The 13,663-nt window shown below is 40.0% G+C and overlaps 1 protein-coding gene across 2 annotated transcripts in view; it reads left to right on the top strand.

Moving 5' to 3' along the window:
• The window catches only part of CLNK (cytokine dependent hematopoietic cell linker), a 244,203-nt gene that overhangs the window by 207,944 nt on the left and 22,596 nt on the right, over positions 1 to 13,663 (top strand). For both annotated transcript variants that reach the window (XM_005554485.5, XM_005554486.5), the window contains exons 15-16: positions 4,230 to 4,270; positions 10,794 to 10,927. In XM_005554485.5, coding sequence (XP_005554542.3) covers positions 4,230 to 4,270; positions 10,794 to 10,927 — 175 coding nt within the window. The remainder of the gene's footprint in view (positions 1 to 4,229; positions 4,271 to 10,793; positions 10,928 to 13,663) is intronic.

Below are 13,663 nucleotides of genomic sequence, written 5' to 3'. Positions count from 1 at the left end.
GCCCCTCTCCCGCCTGTAGTCAGTCCCTCCCCCCATATTTGCTCCTCTCCACCCTCTCCCTACTTGGAACACTCCTGTTCCTCCATGGAACCCCAGCTTAAAGCTTAATGAATCCAGGAGATAATTTGCATCAATTCTTCAGATGAGAAACATAAAGCTGAGAAAGACCGAGCCCTTTACCATGGAAGCTAAGCCCAACCTCAAAGTCCAAGCACTGTTCAGTAGCCAGTGCTGCCCATAAGGACTTGATTCTTAAAATGCAGCCCATAAATCCTGACTATCCCTGGTGCCTGCCCACGGCTAAAATGCTGCCTTTAATTGATTCCGTAAGTATTTGCTGGGAATGTACCATGTTTGTGGTGGAACAGAATAGTGGTTAAGCAGGATCCACTGAAGCCAGGTTGCCTGACTTTATCAGCAGTGAACCACGTGACCTGGGCGACCTCACTGTCTTACATGAGAAACCTAGGGCAGAGTCAGGCATGTTGCAAGAGCCCAGTGAACACTCGCTCTCATTGCTATTGCCAGGCCCTGTATATCGGGGGCATGATCACCATACCCTATTCCTTTCCCTCCTTTACTTTCTTCCCTGGTCCCATTTGGCACCTTCAGTAACTTTGTTTGGCCTGTGGGTACTAGGACATGTAGCTTCATTGTGCTTTGGGGACCGTCTGGTGTCTAAGCCCCAAACAGCTTAAATACCTCTTCCCCATACCACAATATCCTCTTCCTCTTCCTCTTCCTCCACCTCCTCCTCTTCCTCCATTTCCTCCTCCTCCTCCTTCTCTTCCTTCTTCTCTTCCTTCTCCTCCTCCTTCCCCTCCTCCTCCTTCTCCTCCTTCTCCTTCTTCTCTTCCTTCTCCTCCTCCTTCCCCTCCTCCTCCTCCTCCTTCCTCTCCTGCTTCTCCTCCTTCTCCTCCTTCTTATCTTCCTTCTCCTCCTCCTTCTCCTCCTCCTCCTTCTCCTCCTTCTCCTCCTCTTCCTTCTCCTCCTTCTCCTCCTCCTCCTCTTTTTCTTTCTTTCTTTCTTTTCTTTCTTTCTTTCTTTTTCTTTTCTTTGTTTCTTCCTTTCTTTTCTCTCTTTCTTTCTTTCTTCTTTCTTTTTCTTTGAGACAGGGTTTTATTCTGTCTTGTAGTGGCACAATCACATCTCAATGCAGCCTTGACCTCCTGGGCTGAAGCGATCCTCCCACATCATCCCCCAGAGCAGCTGGACTATAGGTACATGCCACCATGCCCAGCTAATTTTTGTACTTTTTGTAGAGAAGGGGTCTCACCATGTTGCCCAGGCTGGTCTTGAACTCCTGAGCTCAAGTGATTCACCCACCTTGGCCTCCAAAAGTGCTGGGATTACAGGCATGAGCCACCATGCCCAGTCCCCTTTCTTAATGTAATTTTCTAAAAGTAAAAAATACACACATTACATTATAGTGAAAAAATAACAAGCTCTCCAGTTGGCCTCATTTCTGTAATAGTTATTTGATGTGGTTTCACTTCTTTTGTTTATTTATTTGTTTGTTTCATTTATTGAATAAAGAGTCTTAATGTTTCTTCCTCTTAACTGACTGCTGCTTCTTCTAATTCCTCATCTTGGACTTTCTCCCAAACTGACCTCTAAATGTTGGTATTCCTCAGAATTCATCCGAGGTCCTCTTTACTATCTCTAAGGCCTGCGTAATCACATCCATCTCCAGCATTAAACTTCAACCCCATGTTGATAATTCCCAAATCCCTATCTTCTGCAAACCACCTCTCTTAGCTCCAGACCTGTGTATCCAATGACCCATTGAGCAGTTTTCCTTAGCTAAGTCCCAGGCAGCACAAACTCATAATGGTGAAAATCAGACTCTTCATTTCTAGTCCCATTCTGAAACCCACAATATCCTCTGCAAAGCTTTTCATCCCAGTAAACTCAGTTAGCTCTCTTTCCCATCTTCACTCTTCCTCTATCCCATCCATTTTCAGCTCCCAAAATTATATCTGTAAAACATGTGTTGATTGTCTCTTTCTCCCCCATTTGCCTAGCTCCTTGCATGGCCCAGTCCCTATCAACTTTTGCCCGGACAATTGCACTAGTCTTCCAATGACACTGATCATCTCCACACCCTCCCTTTCCTCTAGAAGGAACTGCTTTCTGGTCTCTTGCAGAAAAGGCCATGCCTCCTTGCCTCTGGGCCTTTGCACGTGCTGCTCTACCTGCCTGGAATACACTCTTACTCCTATTCGTGCTTCAGGGATCAGCTTGGTTCATCTTTCTCCCTTAAAGCCTTTCCTGAGAATGAAAGCAATTTTGTCTCATTTACATGACCTTTTACTACTACAGAAACTTCTGCTGTGCACACCTTTACCATAACATTTATTCTACATTATAATTATGGTACAAGGATGTGTTTCTTTTATAAACTAACCTTCATTCAGGCAGAGGCCATGTCTTCTGTATTGTCTATTCCCCAGAACATACCATGTGCCTAGTAAGTATTCAACACATGTTTGTTAAACCAGTCATCATTTTTATTTCCTTCCTTCCTTCCTTTCTTTCTCTCTCTCTCTCTTTTTTTCTTTTTCTTCCTTTCTTTCTTTCTCTTTCTTTTTCTTTCTCTCTCTCTCTCTCCCTCCCTCCCTCCCTCTCTCTCTCTCTCTCCCCCTCCCTCCCTCCCCCCCTCTCTCTCTCTCCCCCTTCCTCCCTCCCCCCCTCTCTCTCTCTCCCCCTCCCTCCCTCCCCCCCTCTCTCTCCCCCTCCCTCCCTCCCCCCCCCTCTCTCCCTCCCTCCCTCCCTCTCTCTCTCTCTCTCTCTCTCTTTCTTTCAGACAGAGTTTCACTCTCGTTGCCCAGGCTGGAGTGCAGTGGTGTGATCTCGGCTCACCGCAACCTTCACCTCCTGTGTTCAAGCGATTCTCCTGCCTCAGCCTCCCAAGTAGCTGGGACTACAGGCATGTGCCACCACACCCAGCTAATTTTTGTGTTTTTAGTAGAGACAGGGTTTCACCATGTTGCCAAGGTTGATCTTGAACTCCTGACCTCAGGTGATCTGCCTGCCTTGGCCTCCCAAAGTGCTGGGATTACAGGCTTAAACCACCGCGACAGGCCTTTTACTTTTCATTTTCATTATTTTGCTTTTATTTTTTCCTGCTTATATTCATATCAACTACGTACTTCTAGAATATCCACAGAGGACATTTCTATTCTTTTCAACATTTTCTAAAAATCCTAAACTATTAGAGCAGAGAAATTTTGCTATTCCCTATTTTTTCCCAGACATTTAACAGAATTGTACACTGGCTGCTAGTAAAAGGATTCTGGTTTTAATGGAGTCAGATTTTGAATTTCAGTAGCAGTCTGACTGGCAGTCACAGCGTAGTATGGTGACTGGATGAACTGCTCGCGTTTTTATCCACAAAGCAAAACACATGACCTCGGGCTTTTATGGTGACAACATAAACCAGATATATGCTCAGTTGATTTCATTGGCACTAGAAATGGATCAGGTTTCATTTAATTAACCCAGAGGCTTTAGTCAATAGCACAGTCCTTGGAATAGAGCATCTCTCATGTAATTAGATTTAACTGTGGTAGCACCTGGAGCTTATATTGATGATGCTGACCACAATACAAAATGCACCAGAAAATTAGAGCTAAGTATTAAGTAGAGTGCTAAGAAAAGCCACTGATGAACAGTCTTGATAATATAATTTTTGTAGTTAGAAATGCATATTATTATTTTGTCTTATAGTTTTATAATCTCTTTTTCTTTGGTGTTTTTCTTATCATAATCCACTAAGTTTTCTTACTCAGCACACAATTCTAGAAGGAATACAATACTTTCTATGTTCTTCTTCTACTCTATGGTTGACTTTCAATTGGTAAACAGTTTCTATAGATTTTGAGCCCCCACCAGCAAAATGTTGTGTTCCATAGTGACTGTAGCTACAAAGCAAGTTTGAACTCATGGCTTCAAAAAGTGAAGAATAATGATACACACTCACTGAAAAGACCTGAGGAGAACTTATATGGTCCGTTTGTTCCACGTGTAATATTGCCAGCTTGAGAAAGGAGGAGAACATGCCTCCTAGTGCCTTTCAAAACAAATTATTCTTCTAGCTTATCCAGTAAAATATAAACTGCTTTATAACTGTGACTTCAGGCTATTATCATTGACCTTGCCTCTGAGTGGGATTTTACCACCAAGGGGAAATACTAACATTCTTTGAATTCTAACATATTTTCTTATAGTTCTTCATTCACGATGAGCAACCACGGTGTGCAAAACAGAGGTAAGAGCACTGTCAGAATTATCAAATAAACAGGTAAGTCATGATACTGTGATATTGCTGCACTGTGACTTAGCTGTTGTGAACCCCAGAGCCACTGAGCTGATGTGTACAGATGTAATTAGCTCATTTCCATTGCATTACTATGACAATAATTTTAATCCATGATTAAATATGATCACTTAGGTGGTTTCTAGTTTTTCCTCTTATGAATATTATTATGCTATCAACATAAGTATAGATGTTGTCCCATGTATAAAATGTGATTATTTCCCTTCATAAGAAATTGCCTTCATGAAATTGCTCTGTCTTCGGATATGCATCTCTTCAACTGCCCTAGATGTGTTTTCCAAAGTAGGCATTGACTGGTCTCACCAACAGTGTGTGAGTCCCCATTGTTCCCCATTCTCTCCAACAGTTGTTTTTGACGAACTTAATTTTTCCCAATCAATTGGGTGCAAAACAAATTTGTCTCAAGAAAAATCTGCAAAATGAAGAAAATAAAACTGACGTCTCTTAGTAACTGTTTGTAAAGTAAAAATCAGAAGGATATCACATCTGTGGCAATGTCTGAAGCGGCAATTATAAATACAGAGTTCCATGACTGTTAGTGGTGGGTGTTGATACTACTAATTATTTTGCACAAACTATTGCCATCATATTCATTTGTCTTTCCTTTTTTCACTCTATGTGCCATGAAGATTCTGTGTTTACATCTAGCACTGGAATCTCTCTTTGTTGAGCCAAAAAAAGAAAAGGGGGTTTAAGCCTGGAGGAAGCAAAGCCCACAGGGTATTGTGGAGAAGATGAGGTTCTCTACTGATCCTGCTCCTAATTCTGTCTCTCTTCTTATAGTAAGATCACTTTGAACAAATTAATTCTTTGAGCTTTACCTTTCCCCTTTCATAAAATTCAAGTAGTAATGTTAACTGATATACTCATATTAATATAGTATTTGCACACACACACACACACACACACAGCCCTCTGCCTGCCACGTAGTAGGCAGCTGATACATTTTAATGTCCTTTTTTCCTTTTCTGCATTCTCTTTCTTCTTCCCACCCAAATGACCTCAGTAGACCTGTGGGTTGTCTCACTGACTTCCATCATGCCTTCATATCACTGCTGCCATAAGCCATCTAGGCCTGAGGATGGAAAACCAAGCTGATAAATTCACTTCCCCTCATATACACATTGCTAATGGGTTTCCCAACAGCAGATTCCTTTATTTAAAAGGTGCCCAAAGAGGGCTAAAATAAACCCAATGGACTCAATCCCTAGTCATCAAATGTCAGGAATGGAAGTCCTAAAGGTCAGATCTGAGTGGATGAAGATGAAAAGGCTTGGAGCATCCCGGAGGAAAGTCCAGAGGCTGACTGGGCTCAGAAGGGGTGTTACTTATGGAGGTTTTGTTGCAGGGATGGGGAAGCAGAATCATAGCTTAGAGAGAAATCCAGAATCTTAACTTGAAATATAAAATCAAGCACAAATAAAAAAATAAAGAGCAATTGAAGAATGGAATGGAGGAATGGAAATGGCCTTCACAGATATGAGTCCAGTCAAGCACCCCAGGGCTGTAAGTAGATCATCTGTACTAGGGTTGCTTAGGTTACTGTCAGCTAATCTCACCTCATCTCAGAGGAAACAAGTTGCCGAAAGAAGCCTGAGATGGATGGCGAAATGTTTGAGCCTTCATTAGTTCCTGTTTCATAAACAAACATCCAACAAGAACACGGTTTGTACCAAAAATTGGGCTGAACCCCAAGAATACAGAGTGGAGACCAGCCCACCTTCTCTTAACCAGTGCTTAAGCACACCTGCGATGTTCCTCCATCAGCTACTGAACCGATACTCATTCTACTGGGTATGAATTCATGCCTGGATCACCAGTACTTGGCGATGTGAAGTAGGCAGAAAACAACACGAAGTCTCTACACTCCTAGAATTATCGGTCTAATGAGCTCTCCAATGCATCAGGTATAGGCATTCTAATGCATCAGGTATAGGCATTCTAATGCATCAGGTATAGGCATTCTAACGCATCAGGTATGGGCAGCGGAGTGAAATTGACACCTCCATAGTTGTACATGTTATTATACTTATTTTACAAATGAGAAAATAATTTTGGGGAAGTTCAGTTATTCTTGTTCAGTTACTGCCTGATAAACAGATTTGGCTCAATTCTTTGATAAATGCATTCAAGTTAAACTATTAGGAACCCAAGCAAGTGGATCTCAGGACAGAAAAAATATTTTGACATGTTGGAAGAGGCCCCAGTTTTGGTTATATTCCAAAGTAGTAATGTTATTCTCTAAGTCTGGGATTGTAGATCATCTGTTTTCTTTTCCTTTTTTATTTTTAGTTTTTGTTCACTAATGCTTTCTCTTTGCTTTAAAATAGATGGCTCTTTTTCTTTTCCTTTTGTTTTTTTCTTGGAGATGGAGTCTCATCATGTCACCCAGGCTGGAGTGCAGTGGCGCAATCTCGACGCACTGCAAGTTCCGTCTCCCATGTTCACACCATTCTCCTGCCTCAGCCTCCGGAATAGCTGGGACTACAGGCGCCCGCCACCATGCCCGGCTAATTTTTTGTACTTTTAGTAAAGACAGGGTTTCACCATGTTAGCCAGGAGGGTCTCGATCTCCTGACCTCGTGATTTGCCTGCCTCAGCCTCCCAAAGTGCTGGAATTACAGGCGTGAGCCACCGCACCCAGCCTCTTTTTCTTATAAAATTATTTTTAAAATTGTGTATAAGGGCGAATTAAATTTTTCGAATAAATATTTATAGACTACCTGCTTAACATAAAATGCTTTATTATAAGTTACAACAGGGAGGTCTAGAACTGTGTTTCTCTAGTAATATTAGCAACACGCACAGCCAGTCTTGATGGGGTGGCTATATGATCAAACACTGTGCTAAGAGCTTAATCTATAATGCATAAGAATTTTAAATATTAGTAATTATTGATGTCAGTATGGTTTTTCAACCCATGCCTTTTCTATTAGGCTACTCTCCCTCAAATTTATTGTGCACCTCCACTGTGCTAGTCCCAATGTTCTTCCCCTTATCTTGTGGCTTCATTTCTGTGACCCTCCATTCTCCATATGAGGAGAGTCCTATTTCATGGGGTTATAAAACTTAAATGTAATGTTTTATTTAAGAAAAAAGATTCCAAAGATTAACTGCTTCAATTATTTTAAAACAAAATCAATTAAATACTTATAGCGAGTTACAGAGTCAGAATTTCTTTCATTCATTCATTCAACAAAGATCCAACCAGGCTTTCAGGGAAAATTTACTTGGCAAACTTGTTCTTTTTGTTTCTTTGTTCTGTTTTGTTTTAAGTCATTCTCTGAACAAACTACAAATGCATAGCTGTTTCCAAATGCTCTTTTTCAAGTAGGACTTTTAAAATATCCAAGCAAGGCACTGAAGGTTAAAAAAGAATAAATCAGTTGCCACAATATCATGAAAAATTCATAATCACTGAACATTACTATGCATGCAACACCATCTAAGTGATAGGAAATACCGAAAATGGTTATTTTTTCCTCTTGAGTATGTTCCTATTTCTTCAATCTATGTTGAAAAGTTAATTATGGCCATTTAAATAAGTCTCAAGTCAATTGTATTGTATATTAGTACAGCTCTGTTTTTGGTTAGGATTTGCCTGGTATACAGGTCTCCATCCTTTTGCTCTCTGTGTCATTACATGTTAGAAGTGCAATTAGCAAATAGCTGGAATTTTTAAATCAATCTGCACCTGATTTTTAAAGGTAAGTTTGCACCTTTGATACTTATTGTGCTTACTGATATTTTGGGGTCTGTTTTTATATATGTTGTGCCTCCTATTTGTCCTGCTTTGTATTTAATTTTTTTGTCCTGCTGTATACTAGATTCATCTCGCCTTTATTTTCCTTTCTTTCTTTTTCTTGGAAATTATACATTCCAGTATCAGTCTTCTTTTGGTTACCCTAAATATTTTTAACAATGGTATGCTAAAATTTTAGCAATCTGAAATTCATATTTTCTTTTCAAACAATACAAAAAACTTAGAATGCTTTCTTTCCGAAAGTGCAGATTCTTCATTGTGTTTGAAAGTTAAATTTTTTTATTTATAAAATAACATTTTAAAACTAGGAATGGCTCTAGTTTTATTCTCATTTTTTAAAATAGAAATTGATGGCTGAAATTAACTAACCACAATTAAGGTAATTTAAACTTTAAGTGATCAAACAGTTTTCTGCAACAAATATTTTGATACAAATAACCCCTCATAACAAACATCCTTAAGCTCAACATTAAAAGCAACAATCCTGGCCAGGCGTTGTGGCTCACACCTATAATCCCAGCACTTTGGGAGGCCAAGGTGGGCAGATCCCCTGAGGTCAGAAGTTCAAGACCAGCCTGGCCAAAGTTGCAAAACCCTGACTCTACTAAAAATACAAAAATTAGCTGGGTGTGGTGGCAGGTGTCTGTAATTCCAGCTACTCGGGAGGCTGAGACAGGAGAATCGCTTGAACTGGGGAGGTAGACGTTGCAGTGAGCCAAGATCGTGCCATTGCACTCCAGCCTGGGCAACAAGAGCAAAACTCCGTCTCAGAAAAAAAAAAAAAAAAAAAGCTACAATCTTTGGTTCTCCTTAGAATAAAATTGTCAATGCATCAGAAGTAGTGTTCTTCTTAGTAAACTTAGAGATAAATTTGGCTTTTTGATTACAAGAAGCAGAATTAGCACCTATATAATCTAAATATTATGGAAAATGGCATTTATTTGCTAATGTTTAATATTTCATCTCAAAAATTTACTGGATCAAAAGCAACCTATCCTTTCAAAGTTCTTGTTAAGTTACTAAGCATAACTGTAACTTTGGTTATGTTTTTAAAAATGAATTACAACTAAAAAACTTATAATTCTATATTCACACTGATTACTTCTTTTCCATTTCATATGTTATTTTTGCCTAGTATTTTACTTACATAATGTTTATCTATCCTAAAGGTTTTATGTTTTTAAAATAGCTACTCCTTGCTTAAAATTACCAATAAATTTACAGCTGTCTTGCTTGGTATTCCTCCTTATACTTCACTCCATGTTTGTGGTCTAAATTTCAAAATATATATATATTTTATTATTAACTGGGAAGACATGCAATGAAAATGTTATTTTGATTGAGGTATGTAGAGAAAATAGCACATTAACATTTGACAAGTGGTAGTGTCTTAAAGTTTAGGTGTCATGTGAAATCAAACCCCTATCAATGAACTTTTTATATTCTGCTACTTTAAAATCCCTCGGTCTGTCTTGTACTTGAATTTATCTTTTATCCAGGCAGGATTGTGCAACATCATGTATTGATGACTTGGAAAATAATGGATAATAGACATAAACAGGACTGCCACTGTTGATACATGTTATTATGTAATATATTTTTTAAATCACATTTGCACCACCCACCACATTAGAAAAGTGTAAATGTTGGGTTTCTGTTATGTTACAGTGGCAGATGCAAGATTCCTCAAACTCCAGTTTGCACTTGCAAAGTCCAATCTTATGATCAGGAACAGACACGGCCCCTTGTTTTCCATGAAGTGACAGGCTCACTTTGTTCATTTTTAGTAACGTATCTGTCAGATATCGAGGTCGGAATAACAATAGCTTGTCAGTCATTCTTTTGGGTTAAAAAGTATGATATTTCATTTTTTAAAGTTATTCTTTCAAGTTGAAAAAAATAGTGTTTCCAAAATAGGTAATGAACTTGTCCTGTTTAAAAAAATGAACAGAGTTCATTACACACAGAACAGAGTAGACAATTGGGGGAGAAGTGAGGATGTGGATGGAGAAATATGAATAGACAGTCCATTCAGAGCCTTATGGACAGAAGGAAAACACTTACATTTTCTTCTAGGCAGAAAGGAAATCATATCAGAAATTTTACCAAGGGGAGTGGCAGAGTCAGAATTCCAATTTTTTTTTTTTTTTTTTTTTTTTTTTTTTTTTTTGAGATGGACTCTTGCTCTGTCACCCAGGCTGGAGTGCAGTGGCATGATCTCGGCTCACTGCAACCTCCACCTCCCTGGTTCAAGCGGGTCTCCTGCCTCAGCCTCCCTAGTAGCTGGGATTACAGGAGTGCGCCACCACGCCCGGATAATTTTTATATTTTTAGTAGAGACGGGGTTTCACTGTGTTAGCCAGGATGGTCTCCATATCTTGACCTCGTGATCCACCCACCTCGGCCTCCCAAAGTGCTGGGATTACAGGTGTGAGCCACCACGCCTGGCTCAGAATTACATTATTAAAAGATGACTCTGGGAGTCCTAAGGAAAGAGAGGAGGAAGTGCAAAGCTACAGGCAGAGAACAAAACAGAGAGAATTAAGGTCACTGGGTGAGCTGATGTGGTGTTGACCAAGAAGGTCCTCACAGATATAGGAAGGAGCGAAGGGTTTCAGTTCCTTTTAGGAGGTGGGGGACAGCCTGCACCAGTCACAAAATCACACTGAAATGTGAATTTAACCTTTCCAGATCATAGAGGAGCCTTGCAGCCCTGTTCTCCTCAGAGATGCCAGCCTCCAGCCAGCTGCAGCCCTCACGAAAATATACCACCCTATAAATACACAAGCTGGAGACCACCTTTCCCCAAAAGGTCTGATAGAAAGGTAAGCAGACATTTCTCTGCCAAGTCCTTCTAGATGTACTTGGCATCTAAATAGAGCTTTCCTGAACAATGCCCAAAATGAGATTATTTATGTTTGACTTTAACTTTTTCCCTTCTGGCTACATATTACTGGGTTTTAATATTTTTTAAGTATTTTAATATTTTTAAATATGTTGCTATATAACACATTATGTTGGTCTCTCACCAGATTCTTTGACTGGCATGTTTCCAGATTCTAAAGTGTTTTTAAAAAATTAATCCAAAAATATAGATATTTAGACATGTGTTTTATATTTACCGGCTGTCCAATAATCTTGTGGGGGGTTAACTAGGATATACAGGTTGCAATTTTTTTCCAGCAAAATATTCATGTATTACACACTCATTTCAGTTAACAGTCCAGTGACCATTAGTCGAGCAGTTATTGTGCCAGATAATGTGCTAGAGGTTATGGTCCCCACCCTAATGGAGATGTAAAGAGTGGGGAGATGCAAATGGATGCTAACTGTGTTCTTGTGTGTCCATCATCTATTTTGTGGTCTCTTTCTAAAATATGCTCATTCCCTACAATTGATTATTTTTGCACCGTTTTTCACTTACATTACCCTATGGTGGGGGGATAAAGCTTTCACTGTATCTTGTATGCTTTCTCTCCATCACATTAGATGTTATTTATTAAAGTCTTTCACTGTAAAACCCCAGAGGATGTGCCTCTTCCAGGTCTCCATCCCACACCCTGCTATTACTCACTGTCCTGCTACAGAGCTTGTGAAGATTTCTAAGCAGAAGCAGAATGAATAGGATATCTCTGGTGAATTCTTACAGTATCCTAAAGCTCTTTTGTTATCCTTATATTCATATTAATTTCTACCAATTCTAAAAGGGTCTCATAATCTGAAATTAGACTTTGGAAAATATTTTCACATCCTGGCCAGGCATGGTGGCTCACGCCTGTAATCTCAGCACTTTGGGAGGCCAAGCTGGGTAGATCACCTGAGGTCAGGAGTTTGAGACCAGCCTGACCAACATGGAGAAACTCTATCTCTACCAAAAATACAAAAATTAGCCAAGTGCAGTGGCACATGCCTGTAATCCCAGCTACTTGGGAGGCTGAGGCAGGAGAATCACTTGAACCTGGGAGGCAGAGGTTGCAGTGAGCTGAGATCGCACCACTGCACTCCAGCCTGGGCAACAGAGCTAGACGTTGCCACAAAAAAAAAAAACAAAAAACCACACGTCCTGCTTTTATTGTCCCTTGTCATGCACTCGCCTTCCTTTTGCTCTTTCATCTTCTTCATAAACATGGGGATCCCTTGGTTCTAACTAGAGCTAACTAGAGGTCTACACAAGGTCACGCTCCCTCCCAGATCCCGAATTCCTCATAGGCATGAGACAGGCTTGGACCACATCAGGATTTCCCCGATTTCAGGTATTTGAATGTGCCTTTATGATTTGTGGCATATCTATGTCCTGTCAATAATAACATTTACTTAACAATACTCTTTAAGGTGACCTGTTTTCACTTGATATCACTATCCTTGTTAATTTTTTTTTAAACCAGTGTTATATATCATAGAAAGTGACTTTAGAAGTAACTCCATTCAGGCCAGGTGCGGTGGCTGATGCCTGTAATCCCAGCACTTTGGGAGGCCGAGGTGTGCGGATCACAAGGTCAGGAGATCGAGACCATCCTGGCCAATAGGGTGAAACCCCATCTCTACCAAAAAAACAAAAATTAGCTGGGCATGGTTGCACGGGCCTGTAGTCCCAGCTACTCGGGAGGCTGAGGCAGGAGAATTGCTTGAACCAGGGAGTTGGAGGTTGCAGTGAGCCAAGATCGTGCCATTGCACTCTAGCCTGACAACAGAGTGAGACTCCGTCTCAAAAAAAAAAAAAAAAAAAAAAAAAAGAAGTAATTTCATTCCTTAGCGTATGCCCCAAAGAATTGAAAGCAAAGACTCAGATATTTGTACACCCACGTTCATAAAATTATTTGTAATAGACAAAAGATGGAAACAACTTCTATGTCCATCGACAGATGAATGGATAAACAAAATGGTACACACATGCACACAATGAAACAGGAATAAAGGAATAAAAGGAATAAAAAAGGAATAAAATTCTAACATGTGATACAATATACAAGAACCTTGAAAACATTATGCTGAGTGAAATAAGTCAGACACGGAGGACAAATATATGACTCCACGTATACAAGGTGCCTAGAACAGGCAAATTCGTAGAGACAGAGGGTAGGATGGTGGTAACTGAGCCCTGAGGAAGGAGGTGGAGGTAATGGAGAGTTATTCTTTAAGGGATACAGAGTTTCAGTTTGGAGTCATTAGAAACTTTTGGAGATGGATAGTGGAAATGGCTGTAAAGCAATGTGAATGTACTTATTGCCACGGAATTGGTTAAAATGGTAAATCTTATTATATTGTTGCCGAAAAGAGTCAAATTCTGGAAAATATTTGAAGAGATTTATTCTGAGCCAAATATGAATGACCATGGCCCATGACACAGTCCTCAGGAGGTCTTGAGAACGTGTGCCCGACAGGGTACAGCTTGGTTTTATACTTTTTAGGGAGATAGGAGACTTCAATCAAATACACCTTTTTTTTTGTTTGTTTGTTTTCTTTTCTTTTTTTTTTTTTTGAGACAGAGTTTCACTCTTTTTGCCCAGGTTGGAGTGCTATGGTGTGATCTCGGTTCACTGCAACCACTGCTTCCCAGGTTT

Source organism: Macaca fascicularis, chromosome 5 (assembly GCF_037993035.2).
Source record: "Macaca fascicularis isolate 582-1 chromosome 5, T2T-MFA8v1.1".
Classification (NCBI taxonomy): Eukaryota; Metazoa; Chordata; class Mammalia; order Primates; family Cercopithecidae; genus Macaca; species Macaca fascicularis.
Note: the sequence above shows the minus strand (reverse complement) of the source record. Positions and strands in the feature narration are given on the sequence as shown.